The sequence below is a fragment of the Pollicipes pollicipes genome, unplaced genomic scaffold (assembly GCF_011947565.3).
Source record: "Pollicipes pollicipes isolate AB1234 unplaced genomic scaffold, Ppol_2.1 Scaffold_7261;HRSCAF=8764_pilon_pilon_pilon, whole genome shotgun sequence".
Taxonomy (NCBI): Eukaryota; Metazoa; Arthropoda; class Thecostraca; order Pollicipedomorpha; family Pollicipedidae; genus Pollicipes; species Pollicipes pollicipes.
Window position 1 is genome coordinate 16,186,460 of NW_023597054.1, and position 17,241 is coordinate 16,203,700.

A 17,241-nucleotide genomic window follows, 5' to 3' on the forward strand; every position below is an offset into this window, starting at 1 on the left:
GAAATCGTTCGTGTTTGTGGTATGGTACATACTCGGGCTTATGAGTTGGGGTCACTTATGCTGAAAATAACCACCTTCATTATCACAAGAAGACCAAAGCAAGCAGTGTGTATTGGGGTCTCCGATGAGGGGGGGGGGGGGGTCTCTGACCTCCCATGCTTTGGGAAAATAGTCATTTGTGACTATGAGTACGGTGTCGAAATACCTAGTTTTTTACATGAACAATGCTTACATGATGCCGTCGTTTAAGCAGCACCTCCAGCTGCTCTGAAACTCGACTATTTTCAGCATAAGAACTCCCACCTCATGATGTCAAATGCTAGGAGCCCTGCCATTCTTGCTTGCATGCAGTATGCTGGCTAAGTGCACAAAAACGCGTGCTGGGGAGAATTGTACTGGTCATCCGATCGTCGTGTTTATTTCGTGTAGGACAAGCAGGGAGCTGTAATAAAAACGCGGTTTGCAATCACAACAAATACCAACAACTGGTATATTGCCACTCGTGCGGTTTATCTTGGGCTCTGACGCTGTGGGCAAACACTGCCATACCGAGGCTGCCGCCACTGGGTCCGTGTTTCTGATAGGGCCCACGCCATGTCGAGAGTCTTGCAGGATTATTCGCGCCATGAGACGCAACTACCTGACAAAAGAAAAGGTACGAAATGAACCACAAAAAAGCATGCAGCAAACGTAATTTATATATATATATATATATATATATATATATATATATATATATATATATATACAAAGTGGGGTGCCAGTGCTCACGTTCAGAGCTCCATCACAGCCTATCGTTAAGGCCCAACCGCTTTGAATAGGCTGGATTCAGTTCCTTTTAAAATTTGTCCACCAAAATTCCATCTTTAGTTGAATACGCGGAATGTTGCGCTATCGTCTCCTGGCTCACATGATATCTTTGTTTCGATGAGGAGTTGTTTCTTCGCGCTGCAAAATGTCCGTTAAGTTGTCGGCCAGCCACAAACCTCGCGGTATGCGAGTGTCGCCTGACTGGTGTGTTTCATATATGACTGCGGTTCAGACCATCGTGACGGGGCCGAAGATAAAGCGCTAAAGCGGCAAGGTGTTTGGGATGCGTCGGAATTGAGAAGCTTTCCTAGAGTTCAAAACGATGCTTTTCTTCCGGCTGTAGAAAACATCGCAATTTGGTTTTATGGTTGTCTTGTGTTCAACCGTTGTATTTCATTGTGTTCTTTTGTTCATTCTTGTTGTCTGGCCTTTCTACTGGGCTGCTCCGACATCGAGTATGCAGTTATCTCCCTAGATGATGGATCGTACAAGTCAGAAGTGATAGCAATTTTTCCGATAATGACTTGGCCTGACGTCAAGTTCAGTTTATTTTATGAGGAAGATATTGGTTTCAGATTGCCTATGGTGACCTGGATGGGCTCCTTTCGTCGTCCATCGATCGTTAGTTATGGGCTTGTCCGTTTTAGGGTTGTGGCTTGGTTGGGTTGCCGTGCATTGGAAAATTATAACGGAATATACTGACAACCCAAGTCATTCGCTGACTAGAAAAGGCAGTCTAGATCGTTTCACAATACTTTGTCAATATTTATTCTCGTTAAGACTTGAAAAAGACCTGCTTAGTCACGAGTTGATGCGTACCGCTCAGCATAAAGGACGAAAATATCCGTCCTTTGACCAGTGTTGACTTTGTACTGCCCTCCACACATGACAGACGGCCGCCAGCCGCGGGCCGTTTGGTTGGGCTGCTCTCGGCTGACCGGCTCACGCTCTCCGTATTGGCGGCAAGTGTGGGACATCACCCGAGAAAGACAGGGTGGGACTTAACCAGATATATTCACAAGTGAACAAGATTAAGTAAGATGGCTTCTAAATACTCAGAGACGTGAATACGGAAAATGTTTCGAATCTATGCAGACACTGCCATAAAAGGGAATGCTTCACATTTGAGGACTGAAGCGGGTATCAGATATGGTGTAATTAGTAGACTTTTAACTATTGGCATACTTTTAAGCGGAAAAGACTGCCCCAAACAACACAGTTTGTTTCTTTGATAGATATGCTTCTTGATACGCCATTTCGTGATAACGTCATCGTACCCTGCACAACACGGATTGAGAGCTAATTGAGGGTCGTCATGTCTGGAAATCATGCTCACGAACGTCAGATCTGAAGCACTCGACAATTTTTTTGACCTTGATCGCCGCATGGCTAATGTAATGGCAGGATTTGAATGGCATTGTGATGACGTCATGGATGTCTAGGAGACCTTGAAATAGTCTCCCCGAAATGGTCTGCACATCTTCGTGGGCGTGTAGCTCAGAAACTAGAGGGGTTTAGGTCTTGGGCAGGGATGTGAACTGCACCGAATGATCTTCGAGATGGTTATTTGAGTTCAAAACCCCCATACAAATGTGGGGCACTCCCTTTAACAAAACATTCACCTAATCATTCGGGTTGTCGCGTCCTAACGCCCGATGCACGGTAGTATGCTACGAGCTGCGCGAAACCGAGACGGCAGAACTGGAGGTTAGAGAGTTACCTACCACGCCCAGCAGGCACCACGACCATGCAATATCGTGAACATGCCGGCAATTTAGCCTCTCATGTCGCGTCATGGGGTGAGTGGTTTTCTAACCTTTCTCGTGATGGGTTATCACGGTCTTCCGGACAAGCGGCATGTGTTTCGTGCGATCCTTAAAACATAATCCTGCATCGGATGTTGGGATGCGGAAATTCGAAAGTGATTTTTTGGGGATATCTTTTGAACGGCAGTGTCAGTACGAATTGGGAAAATTATCTGTAGTCACGTGTCCTAGTATCAGACAGTGTTTTGATTTCACCCTGCTCGTTTGCGACCACGAGCACGGCTTAAAGATTCAAGTTTATACAAAACAGGAATGTTTGTCTGAAAAAGTCGTTTAAAAAGAATCTCCTGGCACATCGGAGGCCGATAATTGTCAGCATAAGCATTTCAAGCTAATTTCCTTGCTGTATTCTCACCTGAGTCTGCCGAGTATCGCGTGTTACTAAGCATCGCTCGCGTGTTTCCAATGGCCTGATGAACATTGATGGTACTGATGACCCCCCCCCCCCCCCTGCTGATAGGCGCAAAATGACCATTGCAGTCGACGCGCCGGAAAACACCAATGAACGACAAAGATGACACGCCGCTGGGGCGGTACACCACGCCCCTGCGTGGATCGCTATCGTTTTGTCGTGGTAGCTGATGAGTGCGACGAGCACTCGGCCTGAAATCGACAACTTCGGGTGTTCTCCGAAGATTTACTGAGAAAACTGTCTCAGACGAGTTCCGAGTAACGAGTTCTCCCTGGTCGTTGGGGGATTCGCATGCGCCAAGTTCAGTGTCGCTACGACGGTCCCCGTCAATACCGGTCGACTATTGAGGGTGTTCCTCCGTCACGCCGGACCCACCATCGACACAGGGCCACTGTGAACACAGATCGACTGTTCAAACGCCGCCGCCATCGATCCGCTGTCCGGCCGCTCCCGCCGTCGCCGCTTGCTCTCTTCTGACATGGGTTTGCCGTCAGCACGGTACGCCCGCCTTGTTGCTGCTGTGGGGTCGGGACGATGTCATAGGTATCCTGCCGGCGTCACGCCCAGACCGAAGCCGAACGCGCCGTTTTTGCTAGTAACGAGGCCACGAGCCGACTGCGCCACTGGACGGGTAATTGGTGGCCGCCTCGACCCGTAAACTCCGCGTCGGCTGTTGCAGATGCGCCGAACGATGTGCTAACGGTGCCGGCGATGGTCCTGGTGCCACGTCCGTGCGATCAGCTCGATGCTACGCGCGGAGCGACACCGAGCGTGGCCCCCCTCCCCCTATTAATGTGGGAGTGTTGAACGCGGTGCGAACGTCAAGTGAGCAGTTTGTTAGGGTGGAGTCGGCGAATGATGGAGAGAAACGCACGCAGCCGACAGACGGCAGCGATTTTACCTTTTGAATGACAAATTTTTGGCTTCAGTGATGTAGGGTGCCGGTAGTGTAGTGGTTACGCGTCTGCGTTAACCACTGCGCGCCTGGGAAACCAGAGGTACGGGGTTCGATTCCCCGCGGTGCCCGCCCTTCCTGCCAGGGTGAGAGGCAGGCGACGCCATATAGCCTCAGCAGCTGAGTGCGTCGTAAAGCCCCAATGACACACACGCTTCAGTGATGCCCCATTCCACAGGCCAGTTGCGGGAGCAGTTCAATATGGCTGCTGTTGGCGTTAAGTCCCCCTAGGACGAGGTGACAGATAACAATTACGCGGCTTGATTTCTTGCCCACTTCGTCATTATCTTCGCATGACTTAACAGTTAACCGTCGCCCGTCCCAGCGCGTCCGAGCCGGCTCTGAGCGTGCTGGGTGACCGGTGTCGCAGCGGCGCAGCCTCCTTCCCTGGCTCCGCCGCGGCGCGTGCCATTGTCCTCTAGCCGTGTCGCTGGGTGGCCGGCGCCGCAGCGCCGCAGCCTGCGTCCCCGGCTCCGCCGCGGCGCGTGCCATTGTCCCCTCTAGCAGTGTCGTTGGGTGGCCGGCGCCGCAGCGGCGCAGCCTGCGTCCCCGGCTCCGCCGCGGCGTGTGCCATTGTCCCCTCTAGCAGTGTCGTTGGGTGGCCGGCGCCGCAGCGACGCAGCCTGCGTCTCCGGCTCCGCCGCGGTGCATGCCATTGTCCCCTAGCCGTGTCGCGGTGTCCCGGAGCGGCAGACTACACGCGGCTGGCCCGTTGGCAGGCGTTTGGCGTGCCGGACGAGCGGATGGGCGAGGAGCTGTGCGTCTGGGTCCGCAGCCGTCAGCCCGGCGCCGTCAGCGAACACGACATCAGGAGCTTCGCCAAGGGCCGGGTGAGAGCGGGCGGCGGCGCGGCGGCCATGCAGCGCCCGTCGCGGCCGGCCCGCAGTTACGGGAGAGGTGGCCAAGGCCTGGTGCTATCGCAGTTATCGTCACGTCATTATGTGGCAGTTTGTTAAGCTGTGAGCAATGTCCGTGCTAAGCTTGTGCGGAGCAGTAGGTTTCCTAAGCATGACTGTGTAGTCTTCGATATCAAGGGTAAGTGATTATGGCGATGGTTCGCTTACAACAGCGCATTTGTGTGAGGAACAGATGCGGATTAAAATCGCCGCATGAAGGCGTGCCGCCTGTGAACTTCAGGGTATTGAGAGATTGGCATTTTCGTCACGATCAACAAAGTACGGTGTGTTTATGACGCCCCGAGAAATTAGGTAGTTTGTAAATGTCAGCCTCCACTCGCTTTTCCGCCTGGGGCCGTGGAAGACGAAGCATAAAACTTGGAATCACCGAGACCTGAGAGCAGATGCGCGCTTCGGCGTGCGTCAATGGTGGGGAAATATGCATGGGCTCGCTGCTAGCACGGCATATTATGGTAGGTTGTTCGTGATAAGGGCCAACTAGGCTGGATTGCACTGGCTCGACAATCAGCTGGACATCCCGTAACGCATGGTTGGAAGAGATTCAGTGAGGAACTGTTCGTCACGTCGAAGCACAAAAGCTGCTGAAGGGTCCGACGAACGTGGATGTCTTTTTAGACCAAGACACCAGACAAATATATTTTAGTCAGCAGTATCGATATGAGTCAGAAGTAATAACAACCAACGAGCAGTTTGGAACTGATGCATTCTTGAACACCTCTGTGCAGATTTATTTCACTAGCGAACGCTGTACGTACCTGGCTGAAGCTTTAAAGCGTGTCACCATGGTGTAGGCCTGGAACTATTGTGACGCAAGCCGCTGGGCTATTTATGTATCGGTCTTTGTTGATTGAGTGGAACACAGTAGTACACCGCAGCGCTGGCCTGTTTAACCGGGCTCACTATTACGCTAAAAGCAATTCCGGGATCCGTTTGTTGACATTGCACAAATCCAGCCTTTGTGCTCGGGAACGTGGGCCTTGACTGTCGGAAATAGTCGTCCAGCCACCCACGGATTCCCGGAGTCTGGCTCACAAATGCCCGTCACATCTGCGAGCGTGAATTGCCGAGAATTGGCAGCGTTGTCGGACAGCTGAAATGGGGCGGCCTGGTCCGGCCGCCCGGCGCCTCTGGAGAGGCCCCCGTGGGCCGATCTGGGCGCCGTGCCCGCTCGTTTGTCTGTCGCCTGTTCTTCTGTGTCGCTCTGCCAGAATGTGCCTTACAGAATACGTAGCTGTATGTATTGCTTCAAGGGTGTATGCACTGCTACTGTAGAAGCTATACAGTTAGATACAGAAGAATGTACAGATAGATGCATATATACAGCAAAATACACACAGTAGAAGGTATGCCATCCTGGATCGATTAATATCCAGTTTAACCTCATAATTCTGAAGGCCTGAGAATGCTTACATGTAGTGTCATTCATCACTGTGGGATGGATATTGTGATCAGATGCCGTCTGGTAGCGTTACAATGTCGCGGCTTACGAATCTTGAAACAACTGTTCTGGGGGATCCAGAACTTGAAGCACGAGAACTTAACCGAAGTGCTGACGGAGTGAGTCGTTGAGAGGGCGGCACCGCAGCGGACTGTGTCCTGCCGGTGCCTGCTCATGCGTGGCTCTGTACGATGCCGCGGCGCGTGGCTGCCGGCTGTCATGCCCGGCTCCGTGACTGTCGGTCCGGCTGTCACAGATCGGCGCGCCGTTTTCAGATCGCCCATTACAAGGTGCCGCGTTACATCGTGTTCCGCGACGACTTCCCCAAGACGGTGACGGGCAAGGTCCAGAAGTTCGTCATGCGCCGGATGATGGCCGAGGAGCTGGGCTTGGAGCAGTAGCCGGCGCCGCCGACCGACGGCGCGCGGTGCGGCCGTGGCGGCGCGCGGCATGCCGACGACGCTGCGTGCAGGCCTCCTCTGCCGGCTGGGCGGAGCGGCCCGTGCGACGAGCGGCTCGTCGCTGCGCGCAACAGGAGGGTAGTTTGCGGATGGGTTTTGGGGGTTTGGTGGGAAAGGGGATTAATTCAGTGGAGGTCAGTTACCTTTAGATGAATCTGGCGACCACAACTTCCTTTGTCCTTCGATAGTCCGTGCTGCCGAACTCGGCATGTTTGTAACGTTCTATTGAATGATAGAGCTGTTTGCCAGTTGTGGATGGGTCAGCGGGAGCAGTGTTTTATTGAATTGAGATCAGTGTTCTCCAGGTGGAATGGATTGACATTGAGCATCGTTCACATCGGCTGCATTGCCAGCGCGATCTTTTGTGATTTTTCGCTGGCCAATCGGTCGGAGTATTTTTCTCAAAGGATATCGATCAGCTGGCTGGCGTCTGACGGCCGGATGACGTCGCTCAGCTGACTGTTGTCCCGCTTGGTGTCAGAGCGGGGTGAAGCTGGGGACGGTTGGAAAGGTTATGGGAGCAGTTTGGTTGACGTTTGAGCCTTGTAGGTGGGATCGCCTGATGATATAAGCTTGGATCGGCCCATGCCGGGCGGGAGCCATGAACCCATATAACCCGTGTAAGTCCACATTTGCGTGCCATTTTCTCTATGCCATTTATGGTTGAGTGATGTCGGAGAAAAGGGTCAGATTTAGTTCAGTTTGTTTTTACCGCGTCAATAGAACTGCTTAATGTTGTTTTACATTCACTGTAGCATGCTATTGGTCATTGACCGCAATTATGTATTCAGGGATTGTCTGCATGCAATAGCGATGGACCTTTTCCTCAGGTTACATTATCGCCGAGCCATGTTGGCTACTGTAAGGCCATTGCAGCGTACCTACGCGTATCAGTTAACGTGCGTACGTCCGCTCACAAATGTCAACGTATCCCCACTAGAATGCATTGGCGTCGCTGGTAATGAGCGTTGTGTTATTGGTGCTAATCATTTTCGTGTTTCGCTGATGTCACGCCGTTTTGGATCCGCATTTGAAGACGTAGGGATATCATTGGCTCATTTCATCGAATTGGTTTCTTTTTACATGCATTCGCTGTGACGGTGACTAGATGGTAGAGAGGTGTCTGCATCGTCTCAACATGCCGACAATAAAGCGTGATCTGATGCATAAAGTACTGGTGTGCCACTGGGTTATATTCACTTACGAAACTCAGAAACCTTACATGCGATCATGGCCCACACGTTTGACAGTAAGCTGACATTATTATATATGCCACGATCTTGTGAGAGTTGGGGTGTTGTCGATTCGGAATCATGAGTTACTGGAGGCTGATGGAGCAACTGTCCACCCGTGGTCGGACATCACTCTTCAGTAGTGATAAAATCGCCATGAAATGGCAAGGGTAGCACTTGAAGCCCACCCGCTTCCCTGTAAAACATGGCGCCAGCGCGTGGCTGATGTTGCGAAGCGCCCGCAGACAGCGGTGCGGAGCGCAGCAGGCTGGCCGGGAGGGTGGATGTGCCGTGGCTTCGTGTCCTTGTAGCGTCCTGAGAATATTCCCGCAGCGCGCGCCACCAGCGGACAGTACGAGCCGCGCCGCGCTGACTGAACTCGAGCTTCTCGTGTGTCGCCCGATTTGTGAACTTCTTCGACGGGATCCGCCTCCAAGTAGCGGCGTGTCCGGCGGGCGCATCGGACGGATTTGTTCGAGACGTTGATGGCGATGTATCGGATATGTGTGACAGAAGTTTGGGGACCACATCAAAGCTGGTATCAAGGCGTTACCGGTGGCGTGTGTGGGTATCAAAGGCGCGCGTGTCGTGTCGTGCTGCACTGCAGCATCGGCCATCCAAAGCTCATAGCTTAGTTCTTCGTAGACGACGTAGGGTTTGGACTGGCTGGTGCAGATGGAACAATTGCTCAAATAACCTTTTGTCGTCTGTGTACCACGCCAGGGTTCTGCATCGTTGCACTAGTAGGATGCTAAAACAATACCCACCAGAGGAAACAGGAAAGGGTCACAAAACATTCGCTGCATATTCATGTTAATCGACACGAGTCCATTTTTTCATTTGCCGTCCAGGATAATGTTTGTCGTGGTCAGCCACCAATTGATGGTTGCAAAGGCATGTCACCCCGGCTCACGTTATGGTCATGCTTACGATTTGCGGCAGCTTGCTTACCTTATCATGTGACGGCAGTGAGCACCGAACCCCAGATGGACCATGTCAGTTTGTGACAGTTGCATAAGTTGACGCAAAAGTCAGCCATTTTCGATTCGGCAGACATCCGCGTAAACGCAAGGTGCTGGGCATTTGGTTGTTGCCGCGTGAGATACGTCGCACATCGAGGTGCATACACAATCTGATCGAAACAACATGGACGTGGGGAATGTCGCCGTCAACTACAACCTAGTGATAGTAAGGCCATGCAGTGTCCAAAGTGTTACGTCACGAGCGTAGTTTTCTAACGGCAGACGGAGGCCTCTGTTCGTACGGTCACGCCCCCAGTCCGCGGAGGCTCAGCGGCTCTCCCGGGACGTCCGGGGCACGGTGGGTAGACCTGGATCGCTCGGTTGGATAGCTGTGCTTATCAATTAACTCTTCCCGGGATGGTGAGGCTCTGTCTTTATTCTTGTCCGACACCGTGCGGTATTTATGCACCGCGAGTTGATGTGTCGAGAGAGAACGCGCCGGTGCCCGTCTTTAGGCATACGCTATTTTTAATCCTTCGCGCCTTTTAACCATCCGTCATTCACCCGGCTTTCTCAGAACTGTCTTCAGCCCGTCTCACAGCTTTACTGCATAAGATCGCGTGAGCGACTGATGCGCCGCGGCTGTGTTGTCATAACCGGTCACAGCCGGGGGCTGTGTCTGGCTGTTGGCTAGGAAAAGTCATTTGGTGCTATACTCATGGTGTTGCAACTGTATGCCGTAATTTCTCCATTCTGTCCACACAAAGGTTGCCGAATTATTGGCTCCGCAGTTGGAAGGGGGAGGGGGCAGAGTAACAAGCTCACAGGTTTTGGGGAAACAACTGAGAAACAACTAAAAAAAAAACGGATTGTCCACTCCCAGCTTTTTACATGTATTTGACATGTATATTGACCGCAAAGATAAGTATCCGAGTCAATGCTATCTACCTTGCGATCACACCGTTTGAAATCACTTGGTGTTGCGTTTTATATATCACTTAATGCCTGATAAATTTACAAAAGTGGATCACCAGAAGTGGACTGGTTAAGCTGCGTGTCTGGGAAGCGAGAGATGCGGTGCTCGATTCCCCGCGGTGCCCCCCCCCCCCCTCCCCTCCTCCCTCCCTTCTTGCCAGGGTGTGAGGCGGGTGACGCCACGTAGCCTCATCAGCTAAATGTGTCGTTAAGTCCCACTGCCTATCACGAACCACAAAAGGTACCGAAAAGCAACCAGGCCCCGTCGTGCGGACTCTATCTGAATTCAGTTGACTGGTCAAAAAAGCGAGGAAAATCTCAGCCATCTTCCTCGGATCATCTGTTATTTTCTCGACGTCCAAAAGGGAGGTCCGATGGGCTCAGGCTGTTTGTCGCACGTCCAGGAGCCTGGTCAGCCGTTGAGTGCCTGCCGTCCTGTTATTGACCTCGTGACCAGCTGTGTGACGGCCTGGCTGCTGCCTCCGCCGCCGCTCCTGTGCGCGCCACGAGCGTGCACTGATCCGCCGTCCCGCCTCATTTGCAGCGGCGGCGTACGGGTGCGCTGTTAACGCCCCGGCCGCGCCGCTAACGCCGCAGAGCCTCCTCTGCCCGGCTCCCGGTGCAGTCCGGCAGCCGCCGGCAGCCATCGGCGTCGGACGGTGCCGGCCGACCGGCGGCCGCTGCCGGACGCGGCGAAACGCGGTCGCGCACGGTGGCGTGTATTACGAGGGCAGAGTGGCGGGTACACTGATTGGGACTCGGTCCAGCGCGGCGGCACGGACACGCCACGGCCGCGCGGCGGGTGAGGCCAGTGAAAGACAGGGTCGGGGGGCGGGCACCCCGGCCGGCACGCTGCCCTCAGCCGTGCGCACCTGATCAGGCCGGCACACTCTCCGCCAGACCGGAGCTTATTGCGCGATCGTCATCCATCCAGCATCCTCCTCCCAGAAGTGGGTTCCACTCACGAGAGCATTTGCACTTCCTCGTCTTGTACATGGTTTCGTCACATCGGCGAGCGCTAACGCGCCCGCGCCAACACAGATAAAAAAGGGATTGTGCGGCCCCGCTGGGCACGAGCGAGCAGGCCGGCCGCCGCCCTACTGGATGGTGCAGTGGCGGCACCGCGCCGCTTGCTCCGACCGCGCCGCCGCCTCGGCCTCCGTCGGCGGCGCCTCCTCCTGCCGCAGCGCGTCCAGCGCCATCGTCAGCTCGCGGAACACCTGCAGCACGCGGTAGTTGAACTTGGCCGAGCACTCGACGTACGGCCACTTCCAGTGTTTGCGCACGGTGGCGGAGGCGTCGCGGCAGCCGCGCGCGCCGTGCGCCGCCACCTTGTCGCGCTTGTTGCCCACCACGATGACGGGCACGCGCTGCATGTCGCGCGACTCGAGCATCTGGTCGCGGATGGTGCGGATGTAGCGGAACGACTCTGGGCACGTGAGGTCGAACACGAGCACGTAGGCGGCGGCGCTGCGCAGGCCGAGCGCGCGGCACGAGCTCCACTCCTGCTCAGAGCCGGCTGGGAAGCGCCGCACGCTGGCCACGTCGTGCAGCCGGAAGGCGAACAGCTGGCTGTTCAGCAGTACGGCCGGGAAGTAGGTGTGGCGCGGGCAGCCGTCCGAGAGCGCGCACTGCGGCCGCCCCGGCGCCGCGCTCTGCACGAACTGCTGCAACACAACACGGACGGCTCTGAACAGACTGCTGCAACACAACACGGACGGCTCTGAACAGACTGCTGCAATACAACGCGGACGGCTCTGACCAGACTGCTGCAACACAACACGGACAGCTCTGAACAGACTGCTGCAACACAACACGGATGGCTCTAAACAGTCTGCTGCAACACAACACGGACGGCTCTGAACAGACTGCTGCAGCACAACACGGACGGCTCTGAACAGACTGCTGCAACACAACACGGACAGCTCTGAACAGACTGCTGCAACACAACACGGATGGCTCTGAACAGACTGTTGTAACACAATACGGGCTTCTCCCGGTAAGCTGCTGCATCACAGCACACATGGATCTGAACGAACGGGCTGCTGCAACTGAATGGGAATGTTCACGGCATAAATGCAGCGCACGACACGCAAATTCCCTAGACAAACAATTACCCATGGCGCGCCGACAGCCAGACACGTATTGGGATCAAAGACAATATACGCCTTTGCGGCCTCGCGTGAAAAAATATATAACAGCAGAGCCGTGGCTATCACATGGCATGCCCGCAAATACATGCAAACACTTTGACAAAGGATAAAGGGTCATCGCCGTCATTGGGACTTATCGACGTACTCAGCTTCTGGGGCTACATGGCGTTGCCTGCATCGCATCCTGGCAGGATGAGCGGGCACCGCGGGAATTCGAACGCCGTACCTCCAGTTTCCCAGACGCACAGTGGTTAACGCCTTCACTTATCGACACCCCATGTAGCAGCGAACAAAATAACGGATCACGGATCAAGTTGGGCCATGTATAACTCCAAGTCCCCGCACAGCCGGCGCCCCAAGTGGCGGCCAAGTAAGGAGATTGGGAGCCGCAGCAAGTTCGGCGGCAGCGAACTTGCTGCGGCTCCTGCGGCCTCTGCATGGCACGGACTGTCCGCACCGCTGCGGTGCGCGATTATAGAACTGGTTCCGGTCCCGACCCATGTCCGTGCGAAGCCCGGACACGCACAGGCTGCTATCCTGCCTCGTGTATCGCTCACGGGTCTGTGAGCTATATGAGCTCCCGGTCAATGTCTCTGCCACGTCACAGCACCGCACCTTGTGCGCCAAACACGCGGCATGGTGTCACTGGACTGTCCGCGTTTAGCCAGTCCACTAACATTCGCGCTCTCCGTCGGATCCGGTGAGCGAATTTGCACCAAAAAATAGCTTGCTAACTGGCTAACTATTTTTTGAGCATTCGAAATAGGTTTTTCTGCAAACCACTGTTTTCAAAGCATCTTATTTCATTGCTCTGCTTCCGGTCGGCACGGGAAGGAGGCTGCCACTGCGAAAATGTGCCGTCAAGTCAGGGGCTTTGCGCAAATTTTGTGAGTTACTCAGCAGCAACAATTGAAACATGTCCCATCGTAGAAACCACGTTTTGGAATTTCGATTTTGCACCACTGGCCACAATTTAGTTGTCGTTATATTGGGCAACTGCGTCCTCAGAGGACAGACGCAGTTTTTTGGTAGAGACGCAACAGAGCGGGGGGGGGGGGGGGACGAACAGGAAAGCCCTGGAAGACTCTGATGTCGTTGGGGAGCGATTCCGACATCTTAGCTTTCCAGTTATCTTAGTATTCCAGAGTTTTCCAGGGCGCTGGTGAGGCTGACACTCCGGGTGCGGATGCGGAGGTACGCAGAGAGCCAAGGCTGTCAATTCTGCGATATTTCAGCTTGAGTCGAGAGTTCAGCGCGGTTCAAAGCATTTGCCCCAACCCGGCAGGCAAAACAGGAACATCCTTGCCTGGTTTTTGGCAGCAAGGATGCGCCCGGATAGGAATATCAACACGCTGAAAACTGACACCCAAAGTTGGCTATTTCGGGACCGGAGCGCTGACAGAGTTCGTCTAGATTAATACGATGCAAGGCTGTACAGCAATAGTGTCAATCATTTCACAGTATGACTGATGCCATGAATAGTACAGATCAGGCTGTGAAACACTGTAAATCCCTAGTCCCTACAAAGTGCTTATGAAGGACACGTTGTTACATTCGATGGCGGTATTCATAGACGTACATCCTAGCTGGCATTGTTAGGCATCTGAGATATATACGCTATTGTCGGATGTGATGGCTCGCGCAGTAGCGTAAATGGTGCGTTTGCGGCAGCCGCGCCGGTAAATCTTGGATGCCGTATGGAAAGGCTGGAGATTATGCGACGACATACCACAGACGATAGATACATACATGATCTCTGAATACCATCGTTTAAAGAAACGATGAATTATCCTTAGCTGTTCTTTTTTAACGAAAGGTAACTAACCCAACCTGTCCGAATGGTTCTCCAGTCGCTTTTTGTCGAGACGCAAACGAGTTATGCTGTACACACACATCAGCTCGACGCTTCTTTTTTTGGCTACACGGACCTATGAGCGACGTCACCCTGCATCGGCTGCCGGCATCTGCACCGGCTGTTCGCTCCGTATTCAAGAGCTCAGGAGCTAAAATCTGACATGAAAGCTGAAAACAGTCTGTCTCCGCTTTCCGTCTCTTTAGGGAGCGTGTATTGATTCGCAACGAATAACATCTGTTTTGAGCCGACCACGCTACAGGTATGCTCGATATTGTCAGCTTGTATGCGAAATGGGCGATCGGGTTTTGGCCGCTTTGAGACACTTTGCATTCACGGCAGCTGACATATTAAAGGCCTAGGTGCCGGAATATGCTGCAAACGTTGCAGGCTTCATAAATATGATGAATGCGCCTTGCGGACGACATGAGTCCAAATGAGCTGTTCAGGGCACAGGCCGCGGCAGCCTGAGTGAACCTTTCTCGTGATGAATAGCCGGGACCGGGAAGACAGAATTGGGGCGCGTGACTGCCCCTGCTGAGACAGTACCAGGTCATCGGCATTCGCGTCACGGCCCGCCGCCCCAAACGGCTGATTCCCTGAGGGTCCTTCGAGCAAACGGAGGCGGCGCTCGGCGCGTGCGGCCCCGACGAGCGTTTTGTCAGACGGACTGTGAGGTGATAGGGAACTGCGGGACGGACTGTGCGGTGATGGGGAACTACGGGACGGACTGTGCGGTGATGGAAAACTGCGGGACGGACTGTGCGGTGATTGGGAACTGCCGGACGGACTGTGCGGTGGTGGGGAACTGCAGGACGGACTGCGTTGTGGCAGAGAACTGCAGGACGGACTGTGCGGTGGCAGGCAACTGTGGAAAGGGCTGTGCGGTGACAGGCAACTGCGGGACGGACTGCGTTGTGGCAGAGAACTGCAGGACGGACTGTGCGGTGGCAGGCAACTGTGGGAAGGGCTGTGCGGTGACAGGCAACTGCGGGACGGACTGTGCGGTGATGGGGAACTGCGGGACGGACTTTGTGGTGATGGGGAAATATGGGACGGACTGTGCGGTGGTGGGGAACTGCGCCATTTTAATCACCTGCAAAATGTTGTGGCAGAGAACTGCAGGACGGACTGTGCGGTGGCAGGCAAATCTGGGAAGGGCTGTGCGGTGACAGGCAACTGCGGGACGGACTTTGCGGTGACAGGGAACTGTGGGACGGGCTGTGCGGTGGTGGGGAATGCGGGACGGACTTTGCGGTGACAGGGAACTGTGGGACGGGCTGTACGGTGGTGGGGAACTGCGGGACGGACTGTGCTGTGGCAGGCAACTGTGGAACGGGCTGTACGGTGGTGGGGAACTGCGGGACGGACTTTGCGGTGACAGGGAACTGTGGGACGGGCTGTACGGTGGTGGGGAACTGCGGGACGGACTTTGCGGTGACAGGGAACTGCGGGACGGGCTGTGCGGTGGCAGGGAACTGCCGGACGGACTGTACAGTGACGGGCAACTACGGGACGGACTTTGAAGTGGCAGGCAGCTGCGGGATGGACCTTTGGGACAGAACGTCATGGGGCCAATGCATTCAAAATAAGGCATTCCACTGCAAGATAAAATGTTCATGGTTATTGAGCACAAAATTGGAGAGCGGTTGATTAACCCGCCGTGCCTTCCCCAAACTCCACTGTCCTTAAACAATGTTTAAGAAAAAGAAACCGCTATCTGAGTATGGGCATGCTTTCTCGAAGACTCTACAACTCTAATTCAAGCGTATTAGAGTTGTAGTATTGGAGTTGTAGCACATAGTGGACTACTACACATTAAAAGTTCATTATGCGCTGCCAGGGTCTTGCGGTAGAGACTGCGCGTTGTCAGAAAGCTGCGAGGTTCCTGTGAGTTTAAAGTGAACAGTATGACGGGTTGTGCGTTGGCTTGTAATCGTGAGATTGCCTGAGCGTTACCAGAGAAATGTGAGGTGAATTGAATATAAACATTTTTTATCACGGCTGTGAAATGTGAAACGGACTGTTCGTTGACATGTAAATGAGAGACCTGACACACTTGACAGTAACACCGTAAGAAAAGGGTAATCGGTCAACAGCAGGTAGAACAGGGGCCTGAGGCAAATACTATCAAAGGTGTGTCGTTCCTAGACTAAGGCGACAGTAATGTGGCGCCAGTTTTCAGGCTGTCCTTCACTTACGCCGCCGTACCTACCTCATTAAGCAAGACATTGATAAAACTGTGAACAAGCTGTGGAGCCATCCAGCCACTCCACTGTCTCGAAACCCATTTTGAGCTGTTTCGAAGACAACGCGTCCTGGAAAAAGCCATGCCCCACCCCGTGCCGCGCGTGCCCCCGGTGTCCAGGCCGCCGCCGGGTGGCGCCACGGTGGCGTGGTCCGGGCGACCCGGCGCTGACCCCCCAGGCTGACCGTCTCGGCTGACCGCCGTTACCTTGACGATGGTGGACTTCCCAACCTGTGGAGCGCCGATGACGACGACCCGGATGAGCTCCATGTGGCGCGGCCGGACCCAGACCGGCTGCTCATGTCTGAGCGGCTGCACCGTCTGCAAGAAGGGACAGGGCGTCACACACCTGTCGCAACCGTCACGCTGCTCGTGTCTGAGCGGCTGCGCCGTCTGCAAGGGGAGCGACTGTCACACACCTGTCACAACTGTCACGGACTGGCTGTTCATGTCTGAGCAGCTGCATCGTCTGCAAGGGAGCCAGAGACCTGACATACAGACCTGCCGGACTAGGCCTGTCACATACCTGCTACGTGACCGACATAGCGCCCGTGCCGGCACGACGCCGACGTTGACATGCCGTCATATGCCCAGCTGTCGCGACTAACCGTCGCATACTTGCAAAACCCGCGATATTCTTGTCGCAGCCGGCGCGCTTGTCACACAGATGTCACATCCAGCAAAGCAGTCACTGCGTCACCGCATCCTCCCTGCATACCCGGCACCTTCACAGCTTCCGTGGACCTTCGGCACGGACCTGTCACGGTCACCCCGCATCCCGTCACATATCCGTCACGGCACCCTGTACACTCGTCACACGCCCGTCACGGCACCCTGAACACCCTTCTCACACCCGTCACGGCACCCTGAACACCCGTCACACACCCGTCACGGCACCCTGCGCGCCTGTCACACACCCGTCACGGCACCCTGCACGCCCGTCACGCACCGTGCCATTTTAATCACCTGCAAAATCCAATCAGGTGACTCAAAGCTTAAC

The 17,241-nt window shown here is 54.5% G+C and overlaps 1 protein-coding gene across 1 annotated transcript in view; it reads left to right on the forward strand.

The window, feature by feature from the left end:
* Window positions 1-17,241, forward strand: part of LOC119111101 (medium-chain acyl-CoA ligase ACSF2, mitochondrial) — a 77,807-nt gene that overhangs the window by 19,346 nt on the left and 41,220 nt on the right. Inside the window, exons 4-5 of the mRNA XM_037234927.1 lie at window positions 4,723-4,833; window positions 6,634-6,755. Coding sequence (XP_037090822.1) covers window positions 4,723-4,833; window positions 6,634-6,755 — 233 coding nt within the window. The remainder of the gene's footprint in view (window positions 1-4,722; window positions 4,834-6,633; window positions 6,756-17,241) is intronic.